At 34.4% G+C, this 17,841-nt stretch overlaps 1 protein-coding gene across 5 annotated transcripts in view; it reads left to right on the forward strand.

Annotated features, from left to right (window-relative positions):
- The window catches only part of ADAM28 (ADAM metallopeptidase domain 28), a 57,460-nt gene that overhangs the window by 14,732 nt on the left and 24,887 nt on the right, over positions 1 to 17,841 (forward strand). For all 5 annotated transcript variants that reach the window (XM_055348188.2, XM_063709139.1, XM_063709140.1 and 2 more), the window contains exons 6-10: positions 1,346 to 1,538; positions 8,203 to 8,274; positions 9,181 to 9,252; positions 11,802 to 11,971; positions 14,521 to 14,605. In XM_055348188.2, coding sequence (XP_055204163.1) covers positions 1,346 to 1,538; positions 8,203 to 8,274; positions 9,181 to 9,252; positions 11,802 to 11,971; positions 14,521 to 14,605 — 592 coding nt within the window. The remainder of the gene's footprint in view (positions 1 to 1,345; positions 1,539 to 8,202; positions 8,275 to 9,180; positions 9,253 to 11,801; positions 11,972 to 14,520; positions 14,606 to 17,841) is intronic.

Below are 17,841 nucleotides of genomic sequence, written 5' to 3' on the forward strand. Positions count from 1 at the left end.
TCTCTCCCCACTTTAAGCTCTCACTCGCTCTCTCTCTAGATTGCCTTATCCATCACTATGACATACCATTCTGTCTGTTAATGATATACTATGCATCTGTCTATAGTAATCTATAGTAAGGTGGCTCTTCTGATGTCCAGACTTGATTATCTAATTTTGTTTTTCATATTTTCAGTTGGATATCTTAAAGAAACCTCAATCTCAGTATGCCTTAAACCAAACTAATGATTGTCTTTTGAATCTGGTATGGTTTCCATGTTCTTTATTTTAATCAATGGTATAATCAAATAATCACTTGCCCAATTCAGAAACCTAAATTCCTTGAGGTCGGCTTGCCCCTCAGCCCTGCATTTTCAATCCCTTACCAAGTCTTATTGATTCTATCTTCTAAACACTTTCTGAAATTGTTCATTCTGTCTCTACTATGATATCCTAGTCCATCTACCATGATTCCTTATGCAGACCATTGCAATAAACCCCATAATTTATCTTCTTATATCCACTCTTGCCATTATCTAATTTTATGTACATTTAATTCAGTCTGTCTATTATATCTCTTGTACTTTTTCTTCACATCAATTATTATAATTATATATAAGTACTTACTATATAATTATATATATTCTGTGATTATTTGATACACATCCATTTTCCTCATTTGAACATAAGCTCCATAAGAAAAGAGACCATGTCTTTATTTTTGCTGTCTACCCTTAGTCCAATGCCTAATGAATAATGGGTACTCAATGAATATTGGTTGAATGAACCCTGGTTCAAGGCTTTAGCAGAGAAAATTGAGAAGAAATCGATAATATTTATTTGTCATGTGCTTTACATGTTCTCGCATTCAATCTTTACTATCACTATACTAGGTAGGTATTAAGACAAATAAATGTGGAGAACCTGAGGCTTGTGAGTTTAAAGAATTTTCCAAATGTATCACAGTGAATGAGTTATAAAGCCAGTATATTAACACTTATCTATAAAACTCTAAAATCCTTTTCATTATGAGTGTACCTTTAGAACAAGTATAGCATTAAAATTGGAAGAATGCTGTACCAAGTGTCAGGAAATATTCATTCTAGTGCCAGAACTGATATGGTTGCTTGTACAACACTGCAGCAGTCACTTCTCCTTAATATGTCTTATTTCCTTGTAGAAAATAAGTTTAGATAATCTCCAAGGTATCTTCAGCTGTAAGTTTTACTGTATTTTATTGCCATGAGCTTAAATTGTTTTTGACATTGACTAGGAATTTTAAAGGTCCTCTTTTGGATTTTATAAATCTGTATGAACCTAATGCAACAATATTTGTGAAGAAGCCAGAACTCTCATGTTTTTTCAGGGGCTACTTCAGTCAGGGGAATCAAAGATACTTTATTGAACCTTTAAGCCCCATACATCGGGATGGACAGGAGCATGCACTCTTCAAGTATGACCCTGATGAAAAGAATTATGACAGCACCTGTGGGATGGATGGTGTGTTGTGGGCCCATGATTTGCAGCAGAACATTGCCCTACCTGCCACCAAACTAGTAGTATGTGTAACTTTATTTATTTGAAATGCTCTCATGTATTCTGCCCTGGTTTCCAGAATTAGCAGTGTAATTTACTGAAACTATAGTCATTGTCAAAATTAGAAAGGTATAGAGACACTAATCCTTAAATCTTGCTAGACATTAATGATTCATTTAACAAGTACTTAGGAATCAACTATTTTTTTTTTTTTTGAGATGGAGTTTCACTCTTGTTGCCCGGGCTGTAGTGCAATGGTGTGATCTTGGCTCACCACGTCTTCCACCTCCCAGGTTTGAGTGATTCTCCTGTCTCAGCCTCCTGAGTAGCTGGGATTACAGGCATGTGCCACCATGCCCGGCTAATTTTGTATTTTTAGTAGAGACAGGGTTTCACCATGTTGGTCAGGATGGTCTCCAACTCCCGACCTCAGGTGATCCACCTGTCTCAGCCCCCCAGAGTGCTGGGATTACAGGCATGAGCCACTGCACTCAGCCGGAATCAACTACTATTTTCAGCAATGTACAAAGGTTAAAAATAAGTGTAAAATATAACTGCCCTCTAGAAGCAGGAATCTGTCACAGTATTCCCTGTAGCCTACAATAAACCACAAAGATATAAAGTATTATTATTAATTTGCTCTTGATTTTAGCCAAAAAGCTATGAAGTGATTATTATTATTTTGAAATATCTTGCTGTCATCATAAATTCATTCAACAAATCTCTCTTAAAGTGCTGTCACAGGTGCTGGGAAGATGGAAATGAGCAAAATAGATATAGAATCTGGCTACAGGAACTTAGAATATTATTTTATGTGTGGAATTCTGCTTCTAGTCATAGGAGATAAATGAATATAGTTTTGTGTTTTAGACTGTAAAGTATATATCAAAATATCTTTGTTGACATTACTTTTATTTCTTATTGATACTGCTTTTATTTCCAAGATTTATTTCAAATCCAATCATTTCTTTTAAATGTTCTCAGAGTCTGTGAGCAAAGGGTATAATTGGTCTAAATAAAATTTCTACTCAGTTTAATTTTCTGTAGGTTTAAATTCTACCAGCAAGTTCAGTAGTAAAGGTAAATGTATAGTCAAACCCAGAATACTCCAATACTTTTAAGTGCTCTGTAGATCACATATATCTCTAGTATGACACTTAAAAATCAAATGAGTAAAAAATAATGATGCCCATAATAATTTGTTAAGAAATATATAATATAAAATATGTATATTGTGACATTAAAAGTATAAATTGTCAGGGGGAAGATAAAAGTCTAGAGTTTTCATACATGACTGAAGTTAAGTTGTTACTGGTGTAAGATACTCCATTACAACTATAAGATGTTTTATGTAAACCTCATGGTACATACAAAAAAAAAACTATAGCAGATACAAATGATAATGAGAAAAGAATAAAAATGCAGCACTACAGAAAAATGACCAAATCACAAAGATAAACAAGGGAGGAAGAAATGAAAAAGAAATCTATAAAACGAAATGGCAGTAGTAGATCCTTACCTATAAATAATTACTAGGAATGTAAATGGATTAAATTTTCCAATCAAAAGATAAAGAGTGGCTGAATGGCTGAAAAAACAAGATCTGACTATATGCTGCCTCCAAGAGACACTTTTAAGCTTTAAAGACATGCATAGGCTGAAAGAAAAAGATGGAAGAACATATTCCATGCAAATGGTAACAAAATAGACAAACTCTTAGGCAGACTAAGAGAAAAACTCAAATATATAAAATCAGAAATGAAAGTGGAGATATTACAAAAGATGTCTCAGAAATGAAAAAAAGATCTTAAAGGACTAATATGAAAAATTATTTGTCAATATATTTGATAGCCTAGAGAAAATAGATGAATTCCCAGAAAAATACAACCTATAAAGGTTGAATCAGAAAGAAGTAGAAAGCCTGAACAGACCAATAACAAAGAGATTGAAATAGTAATTAAAAATCTTTCAACAAAGAAAGCCTAGGACTAGATGGCTCTAGAGCTGAAAAGTATCAAACATTCAAAGAAGAATTATTACCAATACTTTTTAAAATTTTCAAAAAAATAGGGACAGAAGGTGTACTGCTTAGTACTTTTTACAAGCCCAGCATTACCTTTATACCTAACCCAAGACAAAGACACCAAAGAAAGGAAAACTACAGGCCAATAATTCTGACAAACACTGAGGTAAAAATGTTCAATAAAATATTAGCAAATCAAATTCAACAACACATCCAAAAGATTATACATCATAATCAAAGGGGATTTATCCTTGGTATACTGACTTAACCTACACAAATTGATCAATGTAATATGTCAATTATATCAACAGACTGAAAGACAAAAAATACATGATCATATCAATTGGTGAAAAGGCATTAAACAAAGTGTAACATGGTTTCTTGATTAAAAGTTTAGGTAGTTAAATAATGGTGTGGAGTTAATGGTTCTTGATTTGAGAGTTTAGGCATAGAAGAAAAGTTCCTCAACATCATACAGGCCACTTATTTATTTATTTATTTATATTTTTTAGCAGTCAAATATACCTTATTTTATTCTCATACAATGCTACAAATTATCTTGATTTAGGATATTTGTAAATATTCTATAGCAGCTAGAAATGTGTTTTTCCAAAACCAAATCAAAGTTGATAGTTTATAATCAGAAAACTTTTTTACATGCCAGTTACATTTCAGAAATTTTGTCATTCTTATATTCTTCTTTCTTCATAAAAGTAAGTGCTTGCTCAAATATGTGCGCCTTCTACTGAAATTCATTTAATATATAACTTTTATCCTTGGCTTAGTTGGAATTCGAGTTTTGATAAGAAAGGTGTGGTTGAATGGACATAATCATAGGCTTTCAGCAACCACACAAACGTTGATAGTGTGCAATGCAGTTGTTGATGATTAAACAATAATGAAAATTTAAGAACACTGTTGCATTATTTTATTTGAAGCTGGAAGGATGTGAAACTCTAAAATATGTCTCAGCCCAAGCAATAAGGTTTACCTGCCCACTCTTCTTTCTCCTTATTTATTTTTTAAATTAAAAGCCATTTATGGAAAGCCGCTGATAACATCATAATGAATCGGAAAGCAGAAATAGCCATTCTTCTGGTACCAGGCAAGGATGCCTACTCTTACCACTTCTATTAAACATGTACCAGAAGTACTATCAAAAGCATTTAGAAAAGACACATTCAACTTGGAAAGGAAGAAGTAAAATTACCTCTATTTGCAGATGAAATGATTCTACCTGTAGAAAACCCTAATGACTCCACTGAAAAACCATTAACACTAATAAATAAATTCAATAAAGTTGCAGGATATAAAATCAACATACAAAATCTGTGACATTTCTATACACAAATAACAACCTAGCCAAAAATGATATCAAGAACACCATTCCATTTGTAACATAAATAATACTTGGGAATAAATTTTACTAAGGAGGTGAAAGACCTGTACACTGAAGACGATAAAACATTGATGAAGGCAATTGAAGAAAATGCAAATAAATGAATATCCCATGCTCATGAATTAGAAGAATGTTGTTAAAATGTTCATACTACCTAAAGCAATGAGTAGATTCAATGCAGTCCTTATAAAAACCCCAATGACAGTATTTACAGAAATAAGAAAAAATCATAAAATTTGTATGGAACCACAGAATATCCCAAATAGTCAAAGGAATTCTGAGAAAAAAAAGACATCATACTACCTGATTTAAAGTTATATTACAAAGATATAGTAATCGAAAGAGTATAATGGCATAAAACCAGACACCTAGACCAGCGGATGAGAATAGCAATCTCGGAAATAAATCCAAACATATACGTTCAATTAATTTTTGACAAGGGCACCAAAAAGGGCACACTGGGGAAAGGATAGTCTCTTCAATATATAGTGCTGGGAAAACTGGATATCCACATGCAAAATTATGAAATCAAACCCTTTTCTTATACCATAACTAAAATTCAAATCAAAACAAAAAAGAAACCTAAATGTAATACCTAAAACCATAAAACTCCTAAAAGAAAATAGAGGGGAAAAGCTGTTTGACATTAACCTTGACAATGACTTCTTAAATATCATACCTAAAAGCTAAGGTTATAAAAGTAAAATGTAAGAGACTACATCAAACGAAAAAGCTTCTGCACAGCAAAGCAAACAAACAAAATGAAAAGGAATCTAAAAAAGGGGGTGAGGGTGAGTGTCAAATATATAGAGGTAGAGAATAAAACAGTGGTTACCAGGGTCTAGGTAGGGACAGGAAATGGGGAGATACAGGTCTAAGGATACCAAGTAGCCAAATGTGCAGGGTTAAGCAGTTGAAAGATCTAGGGTACAATATGAAGACTGTTAAGGACAAACTGTAGACAAATTTAACAGAGTTTAATTGAGCAAAGAAAGGTTTGAGAATCCAGCAGCCCTCAGAACCAGAAGACGTTGAGAGCAACTCCATGCTGGTCGATGGTTGGAGAGGATTTATGGACAGAAAAATGACATACAGAAAAATGGATTAAGGTACAGAAACAGCTGCACCGGTTACAGCTTGATGTTTGCCTTATTTGAACACGTTTTGAACAGTTGGCCACCTTTGATTGGCCAGAAGTTGGTGAAACTCCTAGCTATATGTTGCTGTGAATATCAACTCCTGGGTTTGCTTGTACAGGGCCTCTTATCCCTCTGTTTCCATTCCTTGGTAACTACGTGGAAAGAGCTTTGCTTTTGAGACATTTTATTGTTTTGGCTTTCCTCTACCTCAGGAGTGCTACTCCTCATTTCATTTCTGTCACCCTTACTCTGATTGACTGGTAAATATTAGAGAACCTCACATAGCTTAATCCTGGATCTTTATCTATACATTCTTCCTAGGTAACCTTACCCTGCCCTGTGCCTTATTTAAATAGGAACTGTGCACTAATGGCCATCAGACGTATATCTCTAGCCCCTGCCCCTCTCCTAAAGGCCAGACTGTTATAATTATCTTTTTAATATATCTACTCAAACACCTGATATCACAAACCTAAAATATGCCCCAAAAAGAACTACCAATTTCTAAACCACAAACAAAACCTACTTCTCTCTCATTCTCCCCATTTTACTTAACACTACCACCGCTCATCATTTGTTCAAATTTGGATTTAGAAATTTTCCTTGATTCTCTTTTTCTTCATCCCGCCTTATATGGTAGCCATCAGCAAGTGCCTCCGATGTATTTCAGATCTTTTACTTTGCTCCCTTTTCTGACTACCCCAAGGTACCATCTCATAATAACCATGGCAACAGCCTCTGCCTGACCTGCCCATCCTCATTCAGCAGAATCCACACTCCACACAATCAATCCAGTGCTATTTTTATTGTAAATCACATCACATCCATTTTCTGCTCAAAGCCCTCCGATGTCTTCCCATTGCATTTAGTATAAAAGCCACACAACTGACCATGGGTCACAAACCCCTATACGATTGTGGTCCCATCGACCTCTCTGGTCTCCTCCTACTCTTTACTCCCCATCTCTTGGTGACCTCCCCCATTATGTTATAAAAACACAAGCATTTTTTTCTATGCTCTAAATATGCCAATACTATTTCACCTTGGAGTCTATTTACTCATTTTTTTTCCCTGCTGGAATTGTCTTCCAATTTATCTTTCCTTGCCTGGCTTCTCATTTTCCTTAATACATCCGCTTGAGGGCCAGCTCTTTAGAGAATTTCACCTATTCTGAAAAAACTACCTAGTAACTCAATGTCACATGCCCACTTTAATCCTTCACATAGTACTGGCCACCATCTGATATGTTTATGTTTGTCTCTTGTGAGCTCCATCAGCAGAGAGACCATGTTGATTTCACTACTGCATTTGCAGTTCCCAGAGCACTCTCAGTGTATTGTAAGTGCTAATAAATATTTCGTTCCCATGGAGGGTAGGAAGTAAGTACATGTCTCATTAGATAATACCTAAAAATCTATCTTCAGGAATTTCTTCTTTGTAATCGAACTTTAGTTACCTATTAAAAGACATGCTCTTCCAGAAAAGCAATCTAATAAACTTCGATGAGCTATTATTTAGTAGGAATAATCTATTGGTCCCTTTTCAATGAGTCAATCCACTATGTAACTTTTTTTTTTTGAGATAGAGAAAGGAACAGAACATTGGTAAGTATGAAACATGGGAAGGAGATTCAACTCTGCCTGAAGAGAACAAAGTAGACTAGAAACAATGGTGTCTCTGCATTGCACCATTGATAACAGAGCATGTATTTCACCAGGATATGAATTAAAGGCTACCAAAGAAAACAAAAAAACAAACTAACTAAAAACACTAGGAGGATGCTGAAGTCAAACTTTCCCTATTTTGTGTCAGGATGGTTAAGAAGTCTACTGCTCAAAACAATAGAAAGACTGGTTTTATTTCTAGCTCCCCTATTAGTAACATAATTTAGACCCCTTGATAAAATGAAGGAGTCAGACCAGAATATTGCTGGTGTCCCTTCACCTCCAAATTTATGAGCCTTGTCAGTAGATAATCCTGCCGGTTGAATTGGTGTTAAAATGCTAATATTGTCTGCCTTTACTCCAGATATCAACCAACTGCTTATAAAATTACAGATGTCAAATAATAGAAGAACTTTTGCAGAAAACGATGTTGTATCAGTAATTCTCATCTTTATATTTCAGAAATTGAATGACAGGAAGGTTCAGGAACATGAGAAATACATAGAATATTATTTGGTCCTGGATAATGGTGAGGTAATTATATGAGATAAATGTGCTGTCTTCCAAAACTCCCGCCCACATATATTTATTTATTATGTGAGACATTAAATATCTGGATGAGATTTAAAGAATCATGAATATGAGCTATGGTTACATGTTCTTCTAAAACTATGAAATTTGACATTTATAATTAAGCTGATATGATTTCTTCTTTTCAGAGCCATCAGGGCAATTGATATGATATGCATAAATTGTTGGCACTTATAATACTATTTTCTTATTGACTTAAGAGTACCCAACTTAGTTTCCAATTACATTCTTCTGTCATTTTGTCTTTTGTTAAGTTGTTAAATCATTTGTAAATTAAACTTTATTCTCATTAGGGAGTCAATACAAAAGCTTAATTGGTCACAATGAAAGCTTAGTGAATGGAATCCTCTAAAAAGGCAAATCTTTGGTGATAGTCACTGTTTATCTTGTACTGTAAGAATGCATTTTCATATACTGTGTTTTCAAAATTTAAAATGCACATGTGTATGAAAATATGTCAACTATTAGCTCAGGCCCTAAAGCTTTGGCCTTACTTACTGTGCTTATTTCATGTACTGTTCATGTATGTGTCTCTTAAATTAATAACATATTCCTTCTGTTAATTCTGCACAGCTTAGAAAACCATAGAATTTAAGTGAAAATACATTTGGAGTAATTCTTTAGAGCTTTACACTGAGCTAGTACTTCAGAAGAGAAAACATCATATTCATTCCCAAAGTCCTTTAATGTAGCTAGATGAATAGGAATTAATTTGATTCTAACTTTTAATTAACTCTAATAACTAATCTTTAGTTAAAATCAATAATAAGTAATAGAAGATGCCTTTCTAACCTTCCGAGTATATTCATTTTTATCAATGCCCATATTCTTTCTTAATTTTTCTTTTAGTTTAAAAAGTACAATGAGAATCAAGATGAGATCAGAAAGAGGGTGTTTGAGATGGCTAATTATGTCAACATGGTAAGACATATTTTATTACCTGCAGTTTTAAACAGTTTGCTGGGAGATGTCATTGAGTTTTTCAATGAACGCACATGAAGCATGGAAGCAAAGTCAAGACATTTGACACCAATGTGGCTGACTGGCTCCCAAAGGATGACCACAACTTTTGCTACATAGGTGAACATGAATATTAATACCACAAACCAACACTTTTCTTATTTACCTGCCACAGTATTCTCGGGTATAAGAAGACATAAAAGCTACATGGGTGCATTGTATTTTCCAAAAATCCACTAAGAAAATGCTGAAGACCAAATCCCAACAGAAAGCTGGTCCAGAGGGGAAAAAATAATTTTAAACATGCCAAGCACTGTCACAGTAGCATATTTCATAAAATCTCATGTAATCCCCAGAACAATGCTAAATGTTACTAAAGCCTAATGCATAGCTAAGGAATCATATTCTCAGAAACAAAGTAACTTACCCAAGATCACAAAGTGAGAAAAGAATAGCCATGGGGTTTGGATACAGATTTGTCAGATTTACAAATCCATTTGAGTCATATAACTATTGACTATGTTCTTTAGACATGATTGTGTTATCTAATTTCCAAAATATTTAAAAAATGATTTTACAGTCTTTAAATACTAATTCTTAGTTTTCTGTTTGTTGGATATATAGTTGGCATACTTATTTTGAAATGAGTGAGTCTCTTTGTGGTATCCTATAAATGCTCTGAAGATAATTTTTTGTTGTCGTACAACATAATGCTGTAATATACTTCTTTTGATATGCATATACATAGTGAAGTGATTACCACGGTCAATATATATGAAATAAAAAAGTAATACATTTCCTTTTTATGCTGATGGGAATTATTTGTGGAGAGCTAAACATTGATAATGCAGGAAAGACAGAAGAATTGTTGGAATAATCTTGATTGGGGGAGAAATAAGAGATTTAGTGCATGAGTGGAGAAATTGGCCTTAGACTCAGAGATTGTTCATTTATATAGCAGATGGGGAGGCGCAGGGTGTTTGGACAAGAATAGGTGAGGCGATAGGCCCATGGTGGGAGCTTGTGGACGTTCTCTTCAGATTGCTCTTATAGTCTCAGCGAATGTGGAAGCAAGGACAGTTGTGAAAGTCGGATTTAAAGGAAATGTTAGAATTACTAAGAAGAGGAGTATAAAAAATGTGTGCAGAAAACTGCGTGTGAATGGAATTTGGAAATACAGCAGTTTTTCTGGAACGTGTTAGGGACTGCTTGAGCTTAGTAGTCACAGCTTTAAAGTGAGAGCAATCAGAACAATGTGTTTTCCCCTGTGTTCAAGGGCAGAAGGAAGAGAGATGTAGAGGCAAGTTGCTTTTAACCAGGATTGGAGTTTTGTCAGGTGAGTAAAATTAAGCAAGAAAGGAACAAGGAAGTTGAGGGAATAATCCAGTGAAGAGTGATAACATGGCTGGATTTTAACTTCACTTTCAGTAACTGCATTCCTTAATGCTTTTCTTGTTTTCCGAACTACCTTTTTTTAAAAGAAATATTTAAGTTTCTTTGCAGAAAGTTGCTGGTGAGAATGTCTGTCACTGTGCACTTTTAGAAACTATAGTAGTAATTTAAGCTTTTATCTTTAGAGTAAGCATATTGTTTCATAAGTTTAAGTCATTATTTCTAAAGTTTATCCTATATGCATTGTGGATTATTTGGTTCAATCCATGTTTAAGATTAGAGGACCATTGTCTCATTCTGAAAATACATAATATGGGTGGCTCATAAATGACAGCAATTTATTGCTCACAGTTCTGGGGGCTTGGAAGTCCAAATCAAGTTCCATCAAGATTTGGTTTCTGGTGAAGATTGTCTTCCTGGCTTAGAGACAGCTGCCTTCTCACTGTGCATTTATATGGTAGAAAGGACAAAGCAATTCTCTGGGGATCTCTTTTTTAAGGGCACTAATCTCATTCATGAGGGCTCCACTCTCGTGACCTAATCACCTCCCAAAGGCCCCACCTCCTAACACCATCACCTTGGGAGTTAGGATTTCAACACATGAATTTTGGGGGACACAAACATTCAAACTATAGCAACTACTTAGCTTATTGTAAATGCATCAATGTACAACATGTCATCATATCAAGTTACTTCTTTAGTGCCTAAACCGGCACCAAGCCAACTTTGCTAATTCTGAAATATTCTCACTCTGAGAGCACTGAAAAACATATAGCCAATTGAAGCCATAGTAATGGGCCACTGACACAAAATTATAGTATTTCTTAAGAGCATAAACAGGAATATGTTGTCTTAACAGGGCCTTTTCTCCTCCCTACCACCCCCCACCCAAAAAAGAAGTTTACGGACCTAAACTATCTTAGTGTATTTATCTTTTGTTTTGAATGGGAGTTTTAGTGTCTACAAAATAGTCAATACATTCTGTTTCACAAATATGCTTGGAAATAAGGTTTTTATACTGCTGTGATGAATTCTTAAAAATACAAAATATATTGAAAATGTTTAAAATGATATCACCATTATAATTAATTGCTTTGCCATTTATTTTCTTTGGACAGCTTTATAAAAAGCTCAATACTCATGTGGCCTTAGTTGGTATGGAAATCTGGACTGACAAGGATAAGATAAAGATAACCCCAAATGCAAGCTTCACCTTGGAAAATTTTTCTACATGGAGGGGGAGTGTTCTCTCAAGAAGAAAGCGTCATGATATTGCTCAGTTAATCACGTATGTACAGATTTTCCCCCATTGCACACTATGTGGTATTTAGTGGACGCTTTTCTGAGCCTTGGCAAAGTGAGGGGTGCACATAGGGGGGTAGACATTTATAGAGCACTTACTTGGATTATATGTCAAATATGCTCTTATTTTGGATCCAAGTATTTTTTCAAAAAAAAAGAGAGGGTCAATAATTTAGCAATAATTCATAAAATGTTTGTTTTTATTGGGTATACAAGAAGAAAAGACAAGTTTATACAATGGAAAGAGAGTTTTTGATTCAGTGTTTAAAAAAAGAACTGATTGGCTTTAGGCTCAAGTTAGAAGAAACCTCTAAGATATTATTGGAAAAATTAAGTATTATATTCTAACTCCACGTCTTCACTAATTTATTTCCCACTGAATTGACCTGTTAAGAACAACAGGGGAAATAAATCTAACGGCTGTAAATTATATGAGACTGGAGCATGTGCCTCAAAACAGTCGAGAAAATGCTGCTGGGTAGATGAATAATATTTAGTTGAAATCAGATAGAAGGAAGCAGTAAGGATTGACTTGAAGTTACTGGAGAGGCTATTACGTAAGAAAACCATGAATTTCATGGAAATCAGTGAACTATGTCCTGCCAGAATTAGTTAATATTTCTGTGCTGGTCATCTGTTAACTGCATAACAAATGAGCTTGAATTTCTGGGCTTGAAATAAGGCTTCTTCACTTACATAATTGGTGTGTGGGCTCATCTGGCTGGAACAGTGAGTCTGGTTGGTCATGTTTCTGTCTATATCCCCTTTCATGTGCCTAACTTGAGTTTCCTTCAATATGGCTATCTTAGAGTAGGTGGACTTCTTACTAGATGTCTAGCTTTTCTCAGAATAAGCATTTCAAGAGGCACGAGATAATGCATCAAGGTTTTTTATGACCTAACTACAAAAGTCACAGGGTGTCACTACTGGTATATTATCTTAATCAAGGGGAAGTTGTAGGGCCAATCCAGATTCAAGGGGAAGGCATTCTCAGGCTGAGAATACTGCAAGGCTGGTTCATTGAGGGGGGTCACCTTTGGGAAGCAGCTGACACAATTTCTTAATTTGGAAAGGTGAGTTTTAGACTCGAGAGCCCATTCTTTGTGGAGGAGTTTAGTGATTTTCCAAGGTCTCATAGCTGGTAAGTAATAAGGCAGCCAGACAAATTGCTGAATACTCCATCACTGTAAGTAATAATGTAGAAGCTTAAAAATAATAGATGAGATGATAAATGTATAGGTAAAAATAAATGACGACACAATGTCAAGAATAGATTCCTTGAAGAGATCAGAATAATTAAAGATATGATGAAAGGAAATAGTTGTTCTTCCAGTTATGCAATTAATGTCTTACCATTTACCAAACAAGTTAACAAAAGAGACCTATACTTAGGTATAAGTAGGTTAAAAAAATTAGAGTCCGAATATACTGTTCACTTAAAAGATAAACCAAAATATATAACTCCAAAATGAACGAAATGTTATTTTTTGCAAATGAGCAAGTGGGTAGAACTGAAACCACAAAAATGTAGAATGAAGTATAAATAATTTTGTGATATAATTTTAAAAGAGAACAGGTATCATAAACCTTTTAAGTATGCATAATGTAAAATATATTTTCAAAATAAATATCTGAAATCAGATTAAATAGATAAAATCTGCAGGGAATGAAAAATTGGAACGTTTTCTAATTTTCTCATTTTACACAGCAGAATTGAAACTCTCTATTTTTAATATTGTTTTATGGTAAAATACAGGTTCAATTTCCTACATAAGTGCATCTGCTAAGGAAATTAAAAACTTGATGCAATTTGGCAAATTTCTAGAGACAATTAAGGGCCAGGATCTTGTACAGATAGCAAAAACAAAAACAAAAAAAAAAACAAAAAACAAAAACTAAAAGGAAAGAGTATGAAATTATTGAAGGTTTATAGAAAAATAAAAAGGAACCAAAAAAGCAAAATTAAAATTACCAAAGACAAAACATATTATCTATGGAAGTATAAGTGCAAATGATTCAAACCCCTCTCCAGTATAAAAATTATTTGAATAATATAAATGATCACTAATACAAATGCTTTCAAAATGGGCCCAATCCCTAAACCTACTGTAGCTAAAACAATGCTAATGTAAAACAAAAGTATGTGATATAAAAATATGAGTAAAGTATAAATAAAAACAAAGCCTGTGTGGTACTGCTAATATCAAAACAAGATACATATAGAGAGATGTTTATTAGGACCAAAAATAGCCTTTCTTTTTCTTCACAAGGGATACATTTCACAATGAAAAGTGTTATAATCAGAAATGATAGAAAATATTCAACATAATTCTATCTAGGTGTTTGGATTTTAAGTAACACAAAAGCCATTCTTATAGAAAAATGCCTTATGCAAATTCAAAAACTGAAGAAAAATATGATAGTGGTGGTTCACAGTGAGTTTTTCTGCTAAACATTTAGGGTTCTGGATGTATTGTCTATAAAAATAGAGCTTAGCATTATAATTTGTTATATCAATTTATTCCTTTCTTGCAGAGCAACAGAACTTGCTGGAACGACTGTGGGTCTTGCATTTATGTCTACAATGTGTTCTCCTTATCATTCTGTTGGCGTTGTTCAGGTCTGTATGATGATAAACTGTTGGTTCTATGATTTACATTTACCAAATGCTTTTCAAAAAATCTATAGAGAAGATCATGATAGTTTTTCTCCTTTAGTCTGTTGACATGGTAAATAACATTGATTGAATTTCAAATGTTGAACTAATTTTGCATTCCAATGTAAACTCAACATAGTGATAATGCACTATCTTTTTAATATATTGTTTAGCATGAAGTTTTTAGCTACAAATTCTCAATAAACTAGGTATTGAAGGAACATATCTCAAAATAATAGCTATTTATGATAAACTGACAGCCAATATCACACTTAATGGGCAAAAGCTAGAAGCATTCCTTTTGAAAACCAGCACAAGACAAGGATGCCCTTTCTCACCACTCCTATTTAACATAGTATTGGAAGTTCTGGCCAGGGCAATCAGGCAAGAGAAAGAAATAAAGCGTATTCAAATAGAAAGAGAGGAAGTCAAATTGTGTCTGTTTGCAGATGACATGATTGTATAATTAGAAAACCCCATCGTATCAGCCAAAAATATCCTTAAGCTGATAAGCAACTCCAGCAGTCTCAGGATACACAATCAATGTGCAAAAATCACAAACATTCATATACACCAATAACAGAGAACCATATCATGAGTGAACTCCCATTCACAATTACTACAAACAGAATAAATACCTAGGAATACAATTTACAGGGGATATGAAGGACCTCTTCAAGGAGAACTACAAACCACTGCTCAAGGAAGTAAGAAAGGACACTAACAAATGGAAAAATATTCCATGCTCATGGATAGGAAGAATCAATGTCATGAAAATGGCCATACTGCCCAAAATAATTTATAGATTCAGTGCTATACCCATCATACAATTGACTTTCTTCACAGAATTGGAAAAAACTATTTTAAATTTCATATGGAACCAAAAAAGAGCCTGCATAGCAAAGACAATCCTAAGAAAAAAGAACAAAGCTGGAGGCATCACGCTACCTGACTTCAAACTATACTACAAGGCTACAGTAACCAAAACAGCATGGTACTGGGACCAAAACAGATATATAGACCAATGGAACAGAACAGAGGCCTCAGAAATAATACTACACATCTACAACCATCCGATCTTTGACAAACCTGACAAAAACAAGCAATGGGGAAAGGATTCTCTATTTAATAAATGGTATTGGGAAAAGTGTACAGATTTTTTAAGAGTATGCCTCTAACTCTTTCTTCCCATCTATTGTGCTATTGTTATCATATGTTTAACTTTATATCACCATAAATACACAATACATTGTTATTAATTTTGTTTTAGATATCCATCTTTCATTGCAATTTAAAATTAAATTAGTTTTCATTTGTACAACAAACCCCCATGACACAGTTTACGTAAGTAACAATCCTGCACTTGTACTTGTGAACTTAAAATAGAAGTGAAAAAAAAAAGTTTTATATTTACCATCACTTCATTGCATTTCCAGCACTCTTTACTTCTGTATAAAAATCCAAATTTCTATCTAGTGTATACTTTTTCCTTTCAAGGGAATTTTTAAAACATTCCTTATAATACAGTAAATTCTTTCAGTTTTGTTTGTCTAAGAAAGGCGATCTTACTTTCATTTTGAATATATTTTCACAGACTTTTTGGATGTCCTGTAACCCCAACTTATTGGTGGATTCAAGGGAAGTTATAGTTGTCTACCTGCCTTGTCCTTGTTAGTGTAAGAATAATGTTCTTTCCAGCTTTCTACATCCTAGATAGAAATGGAATTAACATATTTTTTAGTTACTATCTTTTGAGTCTGGGTTTGTCATAGGCTTCATGGATGTACAGAAGAAGTAAAATACATATTTTCAAACTTGAAATAGCTTGCCATAAAATTGGAAGAGAAACTGGCCTACCTAAAGCAATAGTTCTAACATATAGTAGGTAGCTTAATGCTACTTTATGGAAGTAAAAACCATTCTAGGAACTCATAAGAGATGATCATTGATGAATATTAACATAGTCAGGAAAAGTTGCATTAAGATGGACCTCAGCCTGTAATCCCAGCACTTTCGAAGGCCAAGGCAGGTGGATCACCTGAGGTCAGGAGTTCAAGACCAGCCTGGCCAACATGGTTAAACCCTACCTCTACTGAAAATACAAAAAAATTAGTTGGATGTAGTGGCTGGTGCCTGTAATTCTAGCTACTGAGGCAAGAGAATCACTTGAACCCAGGAGGCGGAGGTTGCAGTGAGCAGAGATTGCACCATTGCACTCCAGTCTGGGTAACAAGAGCGAGACACAGTCTCAAAAAAAAAAAAAAAAAAGGACCTTAAAGGGTAGGTAGGATTTAGAGTGGGGCAAGATAGAATGGAGGTCATTCAAGGGCAAAAATCATTTAAGTTAGGAAAACCATTATTTAAAGAAAGAAACCATAAACTGAAAGGAACTTCATATAGGCCTCTAAACACATTTTAATTTTTCTGGGGCTTTTTGGCTTGGATTTTTCCCCATTTGGAGAGCTCCATATTTCTATATAGGAGGTTTTACCATGTTCATCTCAAAAGAATGAAAGAATGTAGTGTGTCTAGGTATCAACTTCCCAACTTACACAGCTGCTCCTTGTTTGCCACTCTTGTACTGTTCTTCATCAAACTTTACATTTAGTTCTTTGAGATGAAGTAGATAAGAGAATCGGACTTCTGTAGGTGGATGTTACTGGCAGATTCTTATCTCCTCAATAGGACATTTTAACCTGCAATGATTCTCCGGCATTGTTTTATTGCTCCTGGATAATTTATAGCTGCAAGCTCTAATTTATCTGCAAGCTTGGAGTTGAGTCCAAGCACCTCAAACCAGAAACAGTCTGGTGATCAAGTTGGCTATAGGCTGGATTTCATGCAATGGGCAAGTTTTTAATTGACTGATGTCTGTCTACTCTTGGCAATTATGGAATTGAGAAAGATACAAATAGAGCTAAAGTGCTAGGCTGACGAACAATTTTAGATCCCTGATGGCCAAATGCATCATAGACTTCTAAAAGGCAAGCCAAAGGTAACGGAGGGAGATCACTTAAAAAAAAGTTCTAATTTCTTATTGTTGATGAAAATTTGCCATCTTTCTTGGAAGGAAAACTAGAACAATTTCCTTCATTATAGGAACCTACTCAAAGAGGAAAGGGCAGACCATATATGCTGTGATGGGCATTCAGTTCCATTTAGTACTCTCTCTCTCTTGCTCTGTGTGTGTGTGTGTGTGT

The sequence above is a fragment of the Gorilla gorilla genome, chromosome 7 (assembly GCF_029281585.2).
Source record: "Gorilla gorilla gorilla isolate KB3781 chromosome 7, NHGRI_mGorGor1-v2.1_pri, whole genome shotgun sequence".
In the NCBI taxonomy this organism is placed as follows: domain Eukaryota; kingdom Metazoa; phylum Chordata; class Mammalia; order Primates; family Hominidae; genus Gorilla; species Gorilla gorilla.